Source organism: Pteropus vampyrus, unplaced genomic scaffold (genome assembly GCF_000151845.1).
Source record: "Pteropus vampyrus isolate Shadow unplaced genomic scaffold, Pvam_2.0 Scaffold135, whole genome shotgun sequence".
Taxonomy (NCBI): Eukaryota; Metazoa; Chordata; class Mammalia; order Chiroptera; family Pteropodidae; genus Pteropus; species Pteropus vampyrus.
In genome coordinates this window covers 167,028-183,720 of record NW_011888916.1, presented here as the reverse complement: position 1 = coordinate 183,720, position 16,693 = coordinate 167,028, and the positions used below count along the sequence as shown (strand labels likewise).

At 48.5% G+C, this 16,693-nt stretch overlaps 1 protein-coding gene across 7 annotated transcripts in view; it reads right to left on the bottom strand.

Moving 5' to 3' along the window:
• Positions 1–4,433: 4,433 nt before the first annotated feature.
• CFAP57 (cilia and flagella associated protein 57) overlaps positions 4,434–16,693 on the bottom strand; it is a 41,262-nt gene continuing 29,002 nt past the window's right edge. For 6 of the 7 annotated variants that reach the window (XM_023535044.1, XM_023535048.1, XM_023535047.1 and 3 more), the window contains exons 16-21: positions 14,080–14,253; positions 12,908–13,066; positions 10,447–10,590; positions 6,152–6,268; positions 4,733–4,867; positions 4,434–4,651 (exon numbers count right to left, since the gene is read on the bottom strand). In XM_023535044.1, coding sequence (XP_023390812.1) covers positions 4,442–4,651; positions 4,733–4,867; positions 6,152–6,268; positions 10,447–10,590; positions 12,908–13,066; positions 14,080–14,253 — 939 coding nt within the window. In that variant the 3' untranslated portion in view covers positions 4,434–4,441. The remainder of the gene's footprint in view (positions 4,652–4,732; positions 4,868–6,151; positions 6,269–10,446; positions 10,591–12,907; positions 13,067–14,079; positions 14,254–16,693) is intronic. The other variant, XM_023535050.1, reaches the window with a different exon arrangement.

Sequence of the window (16,693 nt, the reverse complement as noted above, 5' to 3'; positions counted from 1 at the left end):
GGAGGTGGGGACAGGAAGAGGGTTTCAGGCCCAGAGCCAAGAGGGAGCAAGCAGGAGCTGAGGCACTAAATGCTTGATGATGATAAGAGTAATAATAACTTCAAGGGTTGACTGGATCCCTGCACCATATCAAACATTTTGCATATATTATCTCATTTAATCCCTACAACACCCTTATGAGGAAGGTGTTATTAGACTCATTTTCATAAGAGGAAACTGAGGCAGTGCATAAATGGAAGAGCTAGGATTCAAATCTGGTTGTTTGCATCCAAGTGCCTGGTTCCTCTGGGACTGTGGCCTCCCATACTCAACTTTCCCACCTCCATTCCAACACCTCTCATAGTATGATGGCAACAGTAGCCCCCAGAATGAATATGCCGGGCTCCCTAAAGAGTGCTTTCCAGGGTGGTCCATGTACTGAAGAGTCCAGAGGTCACACTGAGGTCAACTACACAGGCATACCTCAGGGGGATATGGCGGGTTTGGTTCCAGACCACCACAATAAAGCAAGTCACATAATTTTTTTGGTTTCCCAGTGCATATAAAAATTATGTTTATACTATACGGTAGCCTATTAACTGTGCAATAGCATTATGTCTAAACAAATGTACATACCTAATTGAAAATACTTTGTTAAAAAATGCTAACCATCATCTGAACTGTTGGAAAAATGCTTGACGCAGGGTTGCCACCAATCTTCAATTTGTAAAAAACACAATATCTGTGAAGTGCAATAAAGCGAGGCTCAATAAAAAAGAGGTATGCTTGTATGTTCTGGGTAGCTTCGTGAATTTAAAATGTGAACGCAACAGGTTTGCTTCGCCTTCTATTCCTGATCTCTCCTTGGTCAGGATGGCCTACAAGAAGCCCTTCCAACCCTCCAGAACCACACTTAGCTCCTCTGCAGCAGGGAAAATCTGACCTGGGATCCATCAAGTGCCAAGTAGTGGAGTAGGTAAAAGAGACTGGTTGGGGAAGCCCTTCTACAGAAAGCAGCTATACCAAACTGTCCAGGATTGCCTTTGGTCAAGAGCCACGGCAGAGCGCCACATATGGGAACTTACTGGCAGATCTTTCAGATGCCTAGGTTGGGCAGAGGAGAGAAGGAATGCCTATAGCACCCCATACTGGCCTTCCATGAGTTGACATCTTTAAGTATACGGCCATGTCTGGCAGTGTGGAAAGAGCCGGCAACTGATCTGGTTATTCTGTGAACTTGGAAGCACTGCATTGGTGGCATCCTTCTGGAACCCATGGCTGGTGGGCTTGCCATCTAATTACACAAGTGAGCCATTTCTCTGCTTCTCTTTCAACCTGCTTCTCGTGTCTAACCTGACTTTTCTATTAATCACTTCTATCTTTCAACCTGCTTCTCGTGTCTAACCTGACTTTTCTATTAATCACTTCTACTCTGAAATGTCTTTGACGTCACAAGTTCCCACTTCCAAGTGCTCTGCATCTCCCTATCACATGGCAGTCATTTTCTGATAGGTTTCCCTGCCACCTTCCTTTCCCCACCAGCCTTCTCACCTGTCAACTGAATTAACCTTGTCAGAACAGATAACACCTCTACCTACTTAAGAAACCTTGAATGGCACCTGCTTATAAGCTCTACACTTCTTGGTGTGGCATGGAGAGCATTTTCAATGTGACCCCAAGCTACTTACGGCTCCAGTGGGCCCTTTCTCCTTGCCTCCATGCTGTGCAATAAAGTAAGGTCTGTGGGCTCCTGGGTCCCCAAACACCCTGAAAGCCTCGCTCTTCGCCACCTGTTCACAGGTCGAGCCCTCTACCTGGAAGGCTCTTCTCCCATTTGCTCCTGGCCCACACTCTACTTACCCTTCGAGGCTCAAATGCTGCTTCCCCTAATTGAAGTCGGCCTCTATGATGAGCTCACAGCACTGGATCCACTGTGTGGAGCAGCGCTTACTTGCATCTTGCTCAAGCTCAAGCTCCCTTCAAGTAGCTCCCTGAGGGTAGGCACGCTATCATACTCATCTTGGAATCTTCCATGGCTGGCACAGAGCTTGCTATGTAAGAAGCCCTCAAAATAATGTACAGTGCATGAAGAAAGTATGTGTCCTGGATATTTGTATTCCATAGCAACTCTTGTTTTCATATCTGTAAGTGTGCTGGGGAGTGAGTGGGAAGGCCTCACGCTCCTCTCTGAACACACAAATGAGATAGTGACCTCATTTTCTGTGTTTTCTAATGAGCTTCTCTCAGATGCTATGTCTGCCCAGGCCTTCCTTGGCCTTTTTGGATGGAAGTGTCAGGGCCTTGGAACCTGCAGACACAGCTCCTTACCACTGCATACTAGGTATCAGGTGCCCCGGGCCACCTTTTGCGGGGTCTGGGATCAGCTGTGTCTCCAGCCCACAGGCACCCCTGGTCTGTGCTGTGGGGCCTTTCAGGCTCTCCCACTGGATTTTCACCTTGGTTCTTGAATAGGTCTTTAGCTTGGTGGAGCTGAAGTTGGTATTTTCCTCCCCATTTTACTGATAGGGAAGGAGGTTCCTGAAGTGAAGGAATTTACTCAAGGCCTCCCCACAAGCGTGGCTGAGGCAGGATAAACTGGGTCTACACAGTGGCTTCGCCTGCTCATTTTTAGCCTGCCCTGGAACCTTCCTTGCCTGGCCCCGGCCTGGCCCCTCTCCTTCAACTTCAGATCAAAGAAAGAAACAATTTTTGTGATCTAGAACAGTGGTTTTGAAATTTTTTCTTTCTTTTTTAACTTTCCAAACAAAAAATTATACAGAGCCCACTGTAATAAGCAAGGAGTCTTTTTGGTTGAGGGGTGGAGACCCATGGCCCTGGCTCCCGAGCCCACTCTTGCTCCTTGAAGTTGTCTGGGGGCACTTCTATGGGTGCATAGGGCTCCACAGCATGTGGGGTTACAATGCTGCTCGAGAAAATGCTCTTCCAGGGATTTCTCTCTGATAGGGCTGGGCAAGCGCCCTGTTGGGTCTCCTTTGCTCCCCCTACCCTGACTTGCACCCTGGTCCAGCAGGAGTGGAGCAGGCAGCCTTTGGGGGTACTGAGGAGCAAAAGAGGACATTACATCTGCCCTGAGCAGCTTCATGCTCATGTTTGCACTCTCTGGCTAGCCTGTGGTCTTCCCTGTCTTTCCTTTTCCTTCTCCGAGGACTGACATTTGCTTTGTGTCTCTGCTTGGTGTGGAGAGAGGCACCCGGCCCCTGGAGGACTCCTCAGGCCTTTGCTCTGATGGCAGTGCATAGATAAGAGCTCGGCAATGTCATCATTTGACAACTGCTCTGACAGATGCACTGGTCCCACTGCCCAGCACACTGCTGTCTAGAGCTTGGTGGGCTCTCGATGCTTGGGGGCACTTGAGACCCTTAGCGATGGCTCTGTGCATCAGTTGCTGGTGCCTAAAGATTCCACCGATTGGATCTACTACTATTTTGGGGGCCCTCTGACAGCTTTCATAACCCAGGAGTAGGGCTGTGGTTTGATGGTATGGGGCTGCTTGTAAGATGGTGCGAGACTCACTATACTTGGGCCTGGCCTGAACTGCACTGTGCTCAGTCCAGCTATGTATAGACTGGCCAAACTGTGAACTGGTTTGTTTCACTCTAACTACAGCCCATCCTCAACCCAGTATTTTAATTATGGCATTAAAGAAATATAAGCATATAAAGGTATGTGCCCTACAAATGGGATTTTGATGTTCTCTTTTGATATTAATTCGCATGAATTGCCTCAGACGATACTGATACCCAGAGAAATCTGGCAGAAGAAGCCTGACTGGCAGTACTGATAATGTGCTTAAGTGGAGGTGGCAGTAATGGGGTCAGGCTCTCTGCACAGCCTTACAGAGGATCTTTATGGAGGTGGGTGTGAAGAATTCATTAAATCGGAGTGAGAACAACGCTTAGGCTGGGCGTGGTTGGCTCGGACTCAAGAGATAAGGGTAGGGACCTGAGGCACCAGAAAAGTCAGATGTGGTGGGTGGAGGCAGGTGTATTCCCGAGGAGAAGACCTGGCCAGCGAGGACCATGTGATATCAGTAGCAGCATAAAAAGCAGTAGAACAAAAGTAAGGTGAAGTAAGAGATGGAAACAGGAAAGAAGGAGAGAGTGACTCAGGAGAACCAAAATCATGTGGATGAAGGTCCAGAGGGGACAGGGGTCAACGAGAGAAGTGAGGCAGGACACAGGAGTCCTTTGGATAAAGATGGGGCAGAAAAAAGAAATGGATTCCTGGTGAAGCGAAGCGGGGAGAAATGAATGAGCGTCGGTGGGGCAGGGGTGGGCATGGAAATGCCTAGAAAACTTTTGTGGCAGGGCTCTGGGCCTTGGTCACAGCCAGGATGAGCTCTGCTCCCAGAGAAGAAGAGTACCAGAGAACGCTTTAGGAAGAGGTAGTGGGTTCCCTAGACAGTTGGGATGCCCTGAGTATGGGTGGTCTCAGAGGGGCCCTAGACAGGCTCTCTCATCTGCGATGGCTCAGGCTCTGAGGGAGCTGATGGGGAGCGTGCAGGTACCTGCATGATGCGGACGTAATCGGTGCGGTGCAGCTCGCTGTCCTTGACCACCTTCTTCTTGAGAGTGGCCAGGTTCCTCTCCAGGTGCTCTCGCTGACGGGCATACTCCTGCTGCAAGTCCGTGTTCATCTCTGCGATCTCCAACTGATGGGCCAGAGGGGGTTTGCAGTGAGCAAGGGGAGACCTGGAGAGAAGGGGAAGGCGGGAGAGGGAGGCAGAGCTCACCATGTCTGCCCGCTGCACGTACTTCTCAAAGAGACCTCGGACCTTCTCCTTCAGCTGCCGGGGTTCCTGGATATATGCCACGCAGTTGTGAAGGTCCGTCTTAAACCGTTTGACCAGTGCCTCCAAGTCCCGCTCCTGCAATGAGAGGTGCTTACTAGATTCTCCAGGGGCAGGGGCTGCAGGTTAATGGCTTCATAAAGAGACAAGAGATGCCTCATCCAGGACTTACAGTTGACCATCAGGACACAGAGACCTAGATAAGCACACAGCCCAGAGGGAGGCACTAAAACTCTTGTGCACCTGGCCTGAACAGCGTCATCCTTAAGAGGCCACACAGAGTGATTCCTTTATTGGCTCTGGGTCCCTTTCAGGACCACAGGCCTTAAAAGATGAAAGGAAGTACAGTGGTCACCCTTACTCCTTTCTGAGCCAAGACAGAAAGTATCGATTCTCTCTTGCAGGTCCTTGGGCCAGGGCATCCATGCCCCTGTATTAGCTCACCCAGGGGTTATCCTTCCTGAAGGCTGCTGTGAGTGGGTACAGAAAAAATGACAAAAGTGGGCAGACTGATTCATCTGCAAAATTGGGCTAGATTCTCTCTCCTCCGTCATGCTTTCTCTGATACTCATCCTCCCTTACCCCTGACCTTGAGAGTCTCTCCTTTCTCTTGGCTCCCTTAACCCTTTATTCATATTTCATAATTCTCCACTGTGCATTATAATTGTTATGCACGTGGCACAAATCACCTATCAACCTCTTCAGTTAGTAAAGGGCAGGATCATTATCAGTTCACATTTGTAGATCTACGGCTTCTAGTATTACCTAGTACAGAACCAATGTTTAATGTGGGGGATGGAAAAATTCACTCAGAGCCAACCAACATTCCAGGGCGCCCTGATCCAGTGGGTGAGGGTGCAGCTGAGTCTTCGCCCAGAACCAGAAGATCTGGTTCTCAGTTCTGGCTCCCTATGTATGTACTAACTCCTATGGGTGCCAGGTGAAGTTTCTTAATCTCCTAATCATTTTCTCCTGGCTTTCCTTATCTCTTACATAGAGATTGTAATAGGTGATTCCTGAGGTGTTCCAAGCCTCAGCATTGATTTGGTAGTCAAGGCCTTTAACCAGGGACTACAAATGACCTTTCTGAGCATGCTCCGTCTCAGGACAAACAAGCCAATGCTGCACTCCCACAAAACTGGCTTTCCACCTCTCTCAGTCACTTTACCCAAAGTCATTTTATAGTCTCGGATGAATTGTCTTGTAAATTTGCATGGGCCTGTAATCTGGCAGGGCTATGAGCAAGTAAAGGATGTGAGTTAAAATGGGAATGTATCTTAGCAATGGGCTGGCTCTGGCTCTGTTGCAGACAGATGCCAGATCCTGAATCCAAGAACTGTCAGATGCTGAAAATCCTCACACCTTCTGTTTCTCTCTGCGCATCTCCTGATCAGTGGCTCTCAATTTCTGCCACAATTCTGTGATGTTCAGCTCCAGCTGTGTGTTCTGCTTATGGAAACGCTCCAGTTCAGCTTCCATCTATAGAGAGTAAGGGACAGAGAGTCAGGAATAAGAAAGTAAGACAATGAAAATTAACTTTGAGGACTGAAGTTTTCAGTGGGAATGTCTCCCCTGATACCAGAGCACTTATTTTCTAGTTGCCACTTGTCCTCTGGAACAAAACCTTTCTTTTTATTTCTTACCATCCCCAGAGCCCCCACCCTCTTGGCTGATATGTTAACCCAGATCATGTGTTTCTATAGCTGGGCTATAAATTCTTCCCTCTTAGTTGCTCTTTTCCTTCAACCATGCTGATTACCTTCTTTTCTTAAATTCCTTATAAATTGGTAACTCTCAAGTACTGGAATCTCTACTCTGACCTGAGGCAGGGCTTTACAGAGAAGTACCTTCCTTGCCTACTTTGTGAAGTTGTGTGAATCTTGACCTTCTAAGGCCACAAGTCATCAGAGTAGAAAGTTTTGAGAGTGCCGTGTAGGCATCCTCAGTCAAAGGCATAAAACAGAAAAGAGGAAGCTGAGAAGGAACCTCAACCTCATCAGTTCTGTTGAAATAGTCTTAAAAAGTACAATTGAAGAGAGTGTCCCATCTTCAAAAGAAAAAGAGGAAACCACTAGTAGCTTTTGAAAGATTTTTTATGCATTGTTCCATTTGTATTAACCAAAGACATGACAGACAACCAGAGCTTCTGATTAAGATGAGGTCAGTTGTAGGTGAGCTCTCAGTTAATCTAATTCCTCCCAAAGGAAAGGAGTGATGTTTGATTTACACACTAAATCTGGTAGACACTAGTATTCCTGTTAATAGAGAGGTTCGCTATTTTTGGAAGATGGGACAGTCCACTGGTTTTTTCATGGCTGAATGGAGTAGCTCTTCTAGTCTATTCCAGGCCCTTTGTTGATTCCAGGCCCTTCTTGGGTACCAGGAGGTCCTACTGAGCCACATTCATGTTCTGGACATGAAGGCGCAGACTTTAGAAGAATGTCTTCATTATTGAAAGCATTTTGTATAGACAGAGAAGCCCTCTGACCCGATGCCTGTCATAAAGGCAGCACTCAATAAGTATTCGTATGAATGAAGGAATGCCCAAATGTATAAGGCAAGGGGAGCAACAGTGAAGAAAGGGAGGAGGGCCTCAAACAACCTGCCTTCTGGAAGAGGAATGATAAGATAAACACGCAATGTTGGCAGAGCTATGTTCAGCCACCTTGTAGAGTAGGGGTCCCTAACTCCCAGGCCGGATGGGTATTAGTCCATGGCCTGTTAGGAACTGGGCTGCATAGCAGGTGAGCAGTGGTTGAGTGAGTGAAGCTTCATTTGTACTTGCAGCCGCTCCCCAGCACTAGCATCACCGCCTCAGCTCCACCTCAGATCACCAGGCATTAGATTCTCGTAGAAGCACTGGTCCCTGATGCCAACAAGGTTGGGGACCGCTGTTCTTGAGGACATACAGTGAGTGTGGGTATTTGCACTGCTAAAGAAAGAATGTGCCCATTAGAAAGGGCATAGGGCTACAGAACTCATTAAGAGGAAGTTTCTGTCTTCAAGAAGCCTCAGGTCTAGAGGGACAGGAGAGTAGGAAATCAAAAGTTAAAGTGGAATGAGATAAACACCATCTGTGGTTGAGGTAGAAAGGGCCTTGTATGTGCACAGAGGAGGTGAGGAGGTAGTACCCAGAGAAGGAGTGCTCAGTTGGGATTTGTAGGAGGAACAAGTATTAGAGGACAAATTGAGGAAGGGGGATTGTAGGCAGAGAGAACAGCCCATGCACAGAGAGGCAGAGGTGTGGGTGGCTTGGTGCATCTCTGCAGTTACAAGTGGTCCAGGGTGGCTGCAGGAAGGATGCATGTGGGGAAGGCAGAAAGGGGCTGGAGAGGTCGGCTGAGCTTGGTCATGCAGGACCCAAGGGCAGAGGCTTGAATGGTGAAAAAGTCAGCCTTTATCCTGGCCAGAATTTGAAGTGGCCAGAAGTTTGGCCTTTATCCTGAGAGCTCAGGGAACTAGTGAGGGGCTTTACCCAAGGAAGGGCACAATCTGATTTATACCTTAGGAAGCCCGATGCAGAGGTTCTGCTGGAGAGAGCAAAACTGGAGCCAGGCAGATCAGCCAGGAGGCTGCCACGGGGGGCCCAGGTGAGAGGATGGTGTCTTAGACCAAGGAAATGGCAGCTGCAAGGGAGAAAGGGCTTCTCCAAGGGTGTCCGAGTGCCTGCAGCTGGCTATATAGAGGTCTTAGCTCTACCAATGAATCCAAATGTGTCTCTGACTCCCCAGAGGGAAGCCCCAAGGTCAGATCAGGCCTAGCTATCAGCCCTGGCAGCAACTGGTACTGGGGTGAGAGTAGGAGGTGCCCTGTTTGAATCATTCCAAGTTGTGGGCATTATCTCTCGCAGAGAGAATCAATGCCATAGTTGGCCCAGTTACTGACAGGAAATGAATAAGCTCTCAGGTATGTCAGGGTGGAAAGTAACTGACCCAATCCTAAATCCAGTTGACAAATATGTCACATGAGGAGAGAGAAGTGGGGCAGTGATTTCCAGGTAGGTGGGACCTCTGCCCTCTCATATGTTCGGGCTACCATTTTTGGGCCCTGAAGTCACTCAAGAATGGCAGGAGGTACAGAGGAGGGAGCTCTGTGGTCAGCTGGGGACATTCTTCCTTATCTCAAAGGCCAGGGAGAAAGTTATTGCCACAAGACATGCCCTCTCTGATCTCCCTTAGTCCTGGACTGATTCCACCATCTGGTTTCTTTTCCGGGCCTCCTAGAGAAAAGGCTTTGCTTTTCTCCACTATAGCTCCTGTGTATCCAATTCTAGTTGGGCCATCAATGTTCTCTGACACCCTTTTACTTGTTATCCTTGCTCAGCACAATGAGAGAAAATGGAAGGGGAGCAGAAGGCTATTTTGGATAGTGTGGTCAGGGAAGGTCTTCTTGAAGAGGTGACATATGTGCTGAGACCTTGAAAGATACAAAGAAGCCAGTCACGTGAAGATCTGGAGCCTTCTGGGTACAGAAAGCAGAATTGTAAAGGTCTGGGGATGGGAAAAGTTCAGCTTATCTTTGGAACTATCAGAACGCCTGTGGGCTGGAGCAGGGGAGAGCCTAGAGATGAGGCTGGAGAGGTGCGTAGAGGCTAGATTATGCAGGACCTCCTGGGCTCTGGTAGGGAGTTGGATTTTATTCTAGGTGTAATGGGACACCACAGAGTCTTCACTGTGGCCTCTATGTGGAAAGCAGACGGGAGGCTGGAGTTCAGTCCAGAGATGATGGAAGCTTGAACTGGGATGATGGCAGTAGAGGGGAAGGAAAGCTGGATTTCAGGTATCTTTTTTTGAAATCGATCAGAGAGGCATTGGTGATGATTTGGATATAGGAATTAAGAGAAGGGAAGAATCAGAAAGACTTCTACACTTCTGCCTTAAGCACCTGGGTGGATAATGGTACCATTTACTGAGAAACGAGAAGCTGGAGGGAAGGGAAGTCAGGAATTCAATTTTAGATCAACCATGGCCCCCACTGTCCAATGCTTTGCCCAGGGAGGAGTGGCTGATAGGTAAACATGTGTCATAAGGAAATGCAATGTGTATGGGGCAGAGGGGCCAAGGGGCACACTTGTACCTCACTGGACTCTCAGAAGCCCTTGTCCAGTTGCTCTTGCTTTTAATCTCTCCTTTTACCTTCATCCTGTTTGCTTCCCAGAACACACACTTAATTATGCCACTCTCCTGCTCAAGGTCCTTTGATGACTTCCCGTTTCTTATCAGGTGAGGTCAAACACCAGGGCCTACAGAGAGAGCCCCAACCAACACTTCCAGTCTGAGAAAAAGTGTTGAATTGGAGGCGGTGTACTTTCTGGTGCCACAGGCTGGTGGCTGAGTACACATTGCCCCCTGGTGGCTGAAAGCCCAACAGCCACGGGGTCCCTTTGAGCATTCAGACAGAGCATGCACCCTGAGACGCTGGTAGGGCCAAAGCATACCCGAGTCAAACCCCAAAGCACTTTGCTTTTGCACAACTGAGCCCCTTGTTGGGCCTTCTATGTGTCATCCTCTGCCGAGTGGAGGCTGGGAGGCTGCATACACCTTGAGAGAAGGGAGGGGCTGTGAGGAGAGATTTCATTCCCCCTGAGGCCAGCCAGGAATGGTCAGGGCAGGAGGTGGCCAGTTGGAGAGGGCATGGTGTGGCAGGTGGCTTCTCACCTCCTGAATCTGTTCCTTCATCACCTTGATCTCATTCTCTCGAGGTTCTATTTGCTTTTTCAGCTCCTTTATTTTGTAGTCAAGCACAAACTTGAATTTCTCTAGTTCTTGATTTTTTTTTTTCAGATCATAAATTCGCTTTTCCTGTGGGTGACGAGAGAGAGAAGTGAGAGATGTCAGGAAGCCCGGGTATACAGGCTTTCCTCGCTGGGGATACAAAGGCTGGCTCCCCCACGAGGCTGTGGCCCTGACTCCTTGGCTCCCGTGCCAGGACTTCATGCATTCACTCACTCGCTCATATGCAGGTTGAGGCTGACTGTTCTAAAACTGGCCTACACAGCATCATCTCTTGTCCCACACGCTGTTGTATGATGTGACCTTATGCTTTTCCATTAGGAGGCAGGATTTGATTCCCTCCTCTTACATCTAGCTGGACTTATGGCTTGTTTGTAACCCAAAAGAATGCAGCTCATACGATGTGTGGCTACCCAGGCTAGCTCAGAAAAGGTTGAGCAGCTGCCACCTAGTTCTCTGGGGGAGTCTATCTGCTCTATGAGAAGTCCCATTACACTGAGATCTCCAGGCTGAAGAACACGTTAGGTGTTCTTGTGGACAGGCCCAGATGATCCTAGCCTCCCAGCCGTCCCTGCCAGGGGGCTGGACATGTGAATGAAGGAGCCACCTTGGATGCTGATCTTCCAGGCCCCGGCTGTTTGAGTCATCCCTGCTAGGCCCCAGACACTGGGACAAAGACAAGCCATCCTGTTGTATCCTGTCCAAATTCCAGACCCATAGAATCTGTGAGCATAGTAAGACAGTTGTTTTTCACCACTAAGTTTTGGGGTAATTTGTTACAAGGCAATAGTAATTAGAATGTAGGTCTATCCATTCAGCAAACATATACTGAATGAAGACGTTTTGCCAAGGTCTGAGATTCCAAATATAAATATGACACAGTTCCTGCCCCTAACGAGAAAACACTAGCTGGCAAAGCAGATGTGTCAAGAAATGTACCCTATACTGTGATGGGTGTTGTAGCATAGGGTGACACAGAAGGCGTAGTGGTATTGAGGGTACTGAGAGTAACTTGTAAAGTGGTGATTCTTGGGATGGTGAGAAATGAGGCTGGAGGGGAGTAGGGGGGGGGGGGAGGGTCTTAAATGTTGGGTTAAAGATTCAGAATTTATCCAGGAGGCCAGGAGTTGGCAAACCATAGCCCTTGGGTCCATCTGACTTGTTGCTTATTTTCTTAAAGTTTTATTGGACAATAGCCAAACCCATTCATTTGTGATTTTACACTACAATTGCTGACTTGAGCATCTGTGACAGAGACCACACTGCCTGCAAAGACTAAAATATTTACTACCTAGCCCTTTACAGAAAAGAAATAAGTTTGCTGACCCCTGCCATAGGCAGTGGGCAACTCCAAAAGAATTTTAAGTGGAGAGTGACATAATTACAGAGCATGGTGGCAGGGAGCAGGGTTGGGGTGGAAAGGAAGGCCCTTTGACTTGTCAGGAGCCCGTTGCGATTTTCTAGATCAGGAGGTCTTAAGCTCTCTCTTGTCAAAACACACTGCTTTGAGAATCTGAAGAGAGTTTTGAACTCTCCCTTAAAAAATGGCTAGGTACATAACATAAACATTCACATGCAGAAATTACATGCAGGCATTACCTCATTTCATCCTTATCAGAGCCCCTGAGGGGCCTATTTCACAGATGAGAAAACAAAGGCTTAGAGAAGTTGCCCTGGCTCTGAGGCTGGTAAATGAAGAGCCTGTGCTGGACTAGTTAACTAGCACCGAAGCCCAGGCTCTCAGCCCTTGGAGAATTCCTCCTGATTAAGGCATAGTGGTGGAGGGAATGGAGAGGAGGGCACAGAGCCTGGATTTGCTCAGGAGGGTGACACGAAATTTTGGATACTGAGGCGGGATGCCTCACGAAATGTGATATGTCTGTCTCCTAAGTGTTTTGTGAGAAAGGCATCCTAAAAAGTGATACCAGCCTTCTGGAGTGGCCAACAGTTATGGGGCCAATACAGGGAACTAGTTCCTCTCTGACCAGGGGGCACAATGTGGGCAATGGGGCAGGTGAGCTAACTCCAGTCCATGGGGACAGTCACCCTAGGATACCTGGAGCAGTAGAGAGAAGGGGCCTTGCAGTCAACTGACTTCATTCTCAACCCAAGTCTGTCTCCTATAAACTTATAAACTGTATGTATGACCTTGAACAAGATACTTAAGGGCTTGGAGCTCAGTTTCCTGTGCTATACAGCTGGGTTGCTCAGAGCCCCTGGGGTTGCTGGGAGACTTGAATGTGATAGGATTACAGCAATTAGCCAAACACACAGTTAAATAAAGGTGTTCCAAAAGCCAGGGTCCTTCCCTCTGTCTTGGGCTTTGTCCTCATTGCTTGGGTCAGTCTAGGCTGCAGTTGAGGGAGGACAGAAGATGAGCCATCACCTTATCTTGAATCGTCTCATCTCTTTCCTGGATCTCCCGCTTGAGGCCCAGGATGTCCTTCTCTAGGGACTTAATGACTCCTTGCAGCTTCACCTGCTCTCCCTTCAGGATCTCAATGTCATTGGCTCGCTCTTCAATCTCCTTTTGCAGACTGCTGAACTAAAGATACAAACAGCAACAACAAAGACCACAAAGTTTTTGAACTCATCTCCACTCCTCCCAACTACCTGCAAATTTAAAGAGCTCCCTATTGAAATTTGGGACAGTCAGGAGTTTCCCAGGCCAAATGGATGATGTAGTATTCTGTCTGGTAAGATATGGTCCTGTCCCTATACGCAAAGGCAGACTGTCTGCATCAAGAGGTTCTGGAGACCAGTGCCCCGAGTGGACCCAGAGTTTTCCATGACCACACTGACCTTGAAAAGTTGTAATCCATGCCTATCAAGGTTGTAGAGATAGAGCCCTAGATGAGCCATCTTAGCCATGGCCAAGAAGGGAAGACATGACTGTCTCCTAGACTGACTAGCAGCATGATTTCTAATAGGAAGGAATGCGAGGTTGCTTTGAAACTGGTTTCTCTATCGCTAAACAGTTTTGGGAAAACTGTGGCAATTCTATAAGGATCTGAAAATTGGATCCCTCCTTGTCTTAACCATCAGTGACCAAAAACATCAGCTCTGCCTTGTAAATTAAACACCCCCAAGTTTTCTCCCACCCACGGAGTCTGAACAGGAGCCACCCAGGACTCCCTGGACCCAGGAGCCTGAGGACACCTCCGGGTAAAGACTATATCATCTCCAGAAGACCTCATCTCCAATTCTATCAAGGGTTTAGCTCTGAAAACTAGTTGCCAATAAATGAAAGCCCAGAGAGTGCCTATCAGGGTCACAGTGAACCTCATGATCCCTGGAAAAAGAAGGGGAAGCCCCGACTGTTGTAATAATGTGGTAAGAATCTGTCTCTCTGACAGTGCAAAGAGAATCCTCACACCAGGCAGTGCTCTTCTCCCAAACTGCTTGCTGGAGATGAGATCCTCCAGGCATGACTCTGACAGGCCACCCGAGGCAGAGCCGCTGTCAGCAGGCTCCGCTGTCTGACCATGCTCTCCATCCACGTGTTCTCTGCAGTACTGCCCTTGCCCGTGCCCGGCCCCTCGGGGAACACCTCAATACCTTCTTCCTCATGATGCCTGTTTCTCCTTTGAGCCGCAGGTTTGACTCCTTTTCATCCCGAAGCTTTTTCTCATACTTGGTTTTGATATCTTGGATTTCTCGATCTTCATCTTCTTCAATTTGTTTCTTGGTTTCTTCAAACTCTCGCAGCTGCTGCCTAACGTCTTCCTGTGCCTGGCTCAGAGACAGGGAATGTGTGCTTGGGGAGAAGGGACACATGATGCCTTTATGCTCAGAAGACCTGGGATGAGAGGGGCATAGGGGGCCTATCCTGGGGAATGGGAGACGGAGCGTTATTACAGAAATGGAAATCAAAGCCATGGATTCCTTGACCCGTCCACTTTCCTCCTGTCTGTCCTTCTACCTTCTCTTCTTTCCTTACTAGATTAGGCCTCTGGCTCCATCACTTCAACCACCATCCTACCAACACACCGTACCTTGTTCTGCCTCTGATCTTTACACTGACACCCAGATTTCCTCCATCCTTCCTTCACTGAACTTGAGACACCTGTAATTTTATATTTACTTGTGAAACTACTTGACTGTCTCTCCCACGAGATGTAAGCTCCTTGAGGGTAGAAGCCCTGTCTATCATGTCCATTGCTGAGTCTCCAATGTGCAACATATGTCAGCGCATAGCAGCTACTCAGCAAATATCTGGATGGATGAATGAATCTTTAATTCTGCCCTCCCACTCCTTATTCCAATCAATCCTGACCTTTCACCTCCCACCTGACCTTTCACCTTCTACTTCCCTTTATGCCTCCACCACTGTCATCTCTTGCCTGGACTGCTGTGTTGGTCTCCTAAGTAGTCTCTAGTCATGCTTCCCTCCAGTCTGTTCCCACTCTCTGGTCAAGGGGAGCCTCTAAATCACGCATGTGATCATGCCACCCCCAACCTGAAAGTCTTCCGCGGCTCACCCTGTCCTCAGGATGGAGTCGGGTCTACAAGGCTCTGCATGAGTTAGCACTGGCTTACCTCTCTGGCCTCACCTATCACTCCCACCCCAAACTCTTGCCAGAAGTAAACTAACTTCAGTTCATCAAACGTGCACGTCCCTCAATGGCTGGGCTTGGCACATGCTGTCCCTCTGTTTTCAGCCCCCTCTCCTATTCTTCCTTCAGCTCTCGGCTCAACTTTCATTTCCTGTGAGAAGTTTGCCATTCTTCATCACTTTATGTTATAATTGCCTGTTTGACAGATTCCTCCACTGGAATGGAAGCTCCTCGATGGCAGGAGCACACCTTTCTGCTTACCACTGGGAACACCCAGCAGTATCTGGCACATAATCGGTGCTGAATAAGTGAAAGTCTAGAGAGCCCAGATGTTGGAAAAAAACGAACGCAGCCTGGTGGAGTTTGGCAAGTGACTAGAGCACGACTCCTCTTTGCTTACTGCCACCTAGTGGTGGAAATTTTAGATGGTATCAGAATCAACTGCTTTTGTCTGATACAGACCCTGGCACTCTCCCAGGTGCCTCGTACCATCCCGGGACTGTGTGTTTAAGAGAGACAAGGTGACTTTAAAACTGGACTCAGTGGCCTCTTGAGAAAGGCTTCTCTCTTTGCCCATTACATGTCACCACACTCCTGCTAGATCAAAGCCTGCCAAGGTCAGCACTGCCTGCAGCCTAGAGTCGCCCACAAACCCCTGCTCTCGATTTGGTAAATATTGCTAAAATGTAAAAGCAGCCCATCCAAATTAGTAAGATGGCATGCCAAGTGGAAGCTTCCTAGGAAAGTTCTGAGTTGAAATCTTACTGACTCAAAAGAAGAAATGCATTGCAACCACTGTGGAAGGTCCTGGAAGGAAGGCCAGCCTCTGTCCCCTCCGGGTAGATTCAATACCCTCGAGGGCAGGGCTCAGTGAACATAGGATGTCACCGTGTAAGCCACATGGTAGAAAGATGCCTAGGGCCCTGAGACTACAAAGGAAGGCTGTTTAGCCCTGTGGGAGGGCAGAGGGGTTAGTGAAGATTTCTTCAAGGAGTTGGCCCTTGTCCTGAGTCTGTAAGAGTTAAGCACAAGTGGCCAGGAAAAGAAGGAAAAGGAGTCCGGGGAACAGAAATCATCCTGAGCAGAGAGGAGCAGAGAAGCTCAGAGGCTCTGTGGGAAACTCCCAGATGCTCCATATTGTTATATTGGATGGGAGGGAGCTGAACGGGGACAACCGGAAATGGGGCTGCGGCGGGGAGGTGGGCAGACCTGAGTCAGAGTGGCTCGTGAGAGCTGTGTTAAGGAACTCTCCTCACATTGTGGAACCTAGAACCAAAGCACACGGGGCTCAAGTGGGGGTGAAATTCCCTTAGTTCCGGCTGCCAGCTGCTCAGGGCTCAGCCTGCTCTGAGGCTCCTGCCATCAAGAGACCTTCACCCCTACTTCCTACTTCTCACCACATTTATCCCCCACTGCCTGGTCACCTTCCCAGTTCATCAAACATTTCCAGATGCTGACTCACAGTCTCCCTTGCCATCACTGGGGGTGGTTACAGAGGATTCCATAATAATGTCTCCTTTACTGACCCCTCACTGGCTTGGACACAATGGCTGGTCACTGGCTGAACTTTATTTTCTGTGGCACCACTCAAAAAAAACCCCAGTTACAAATGAGGG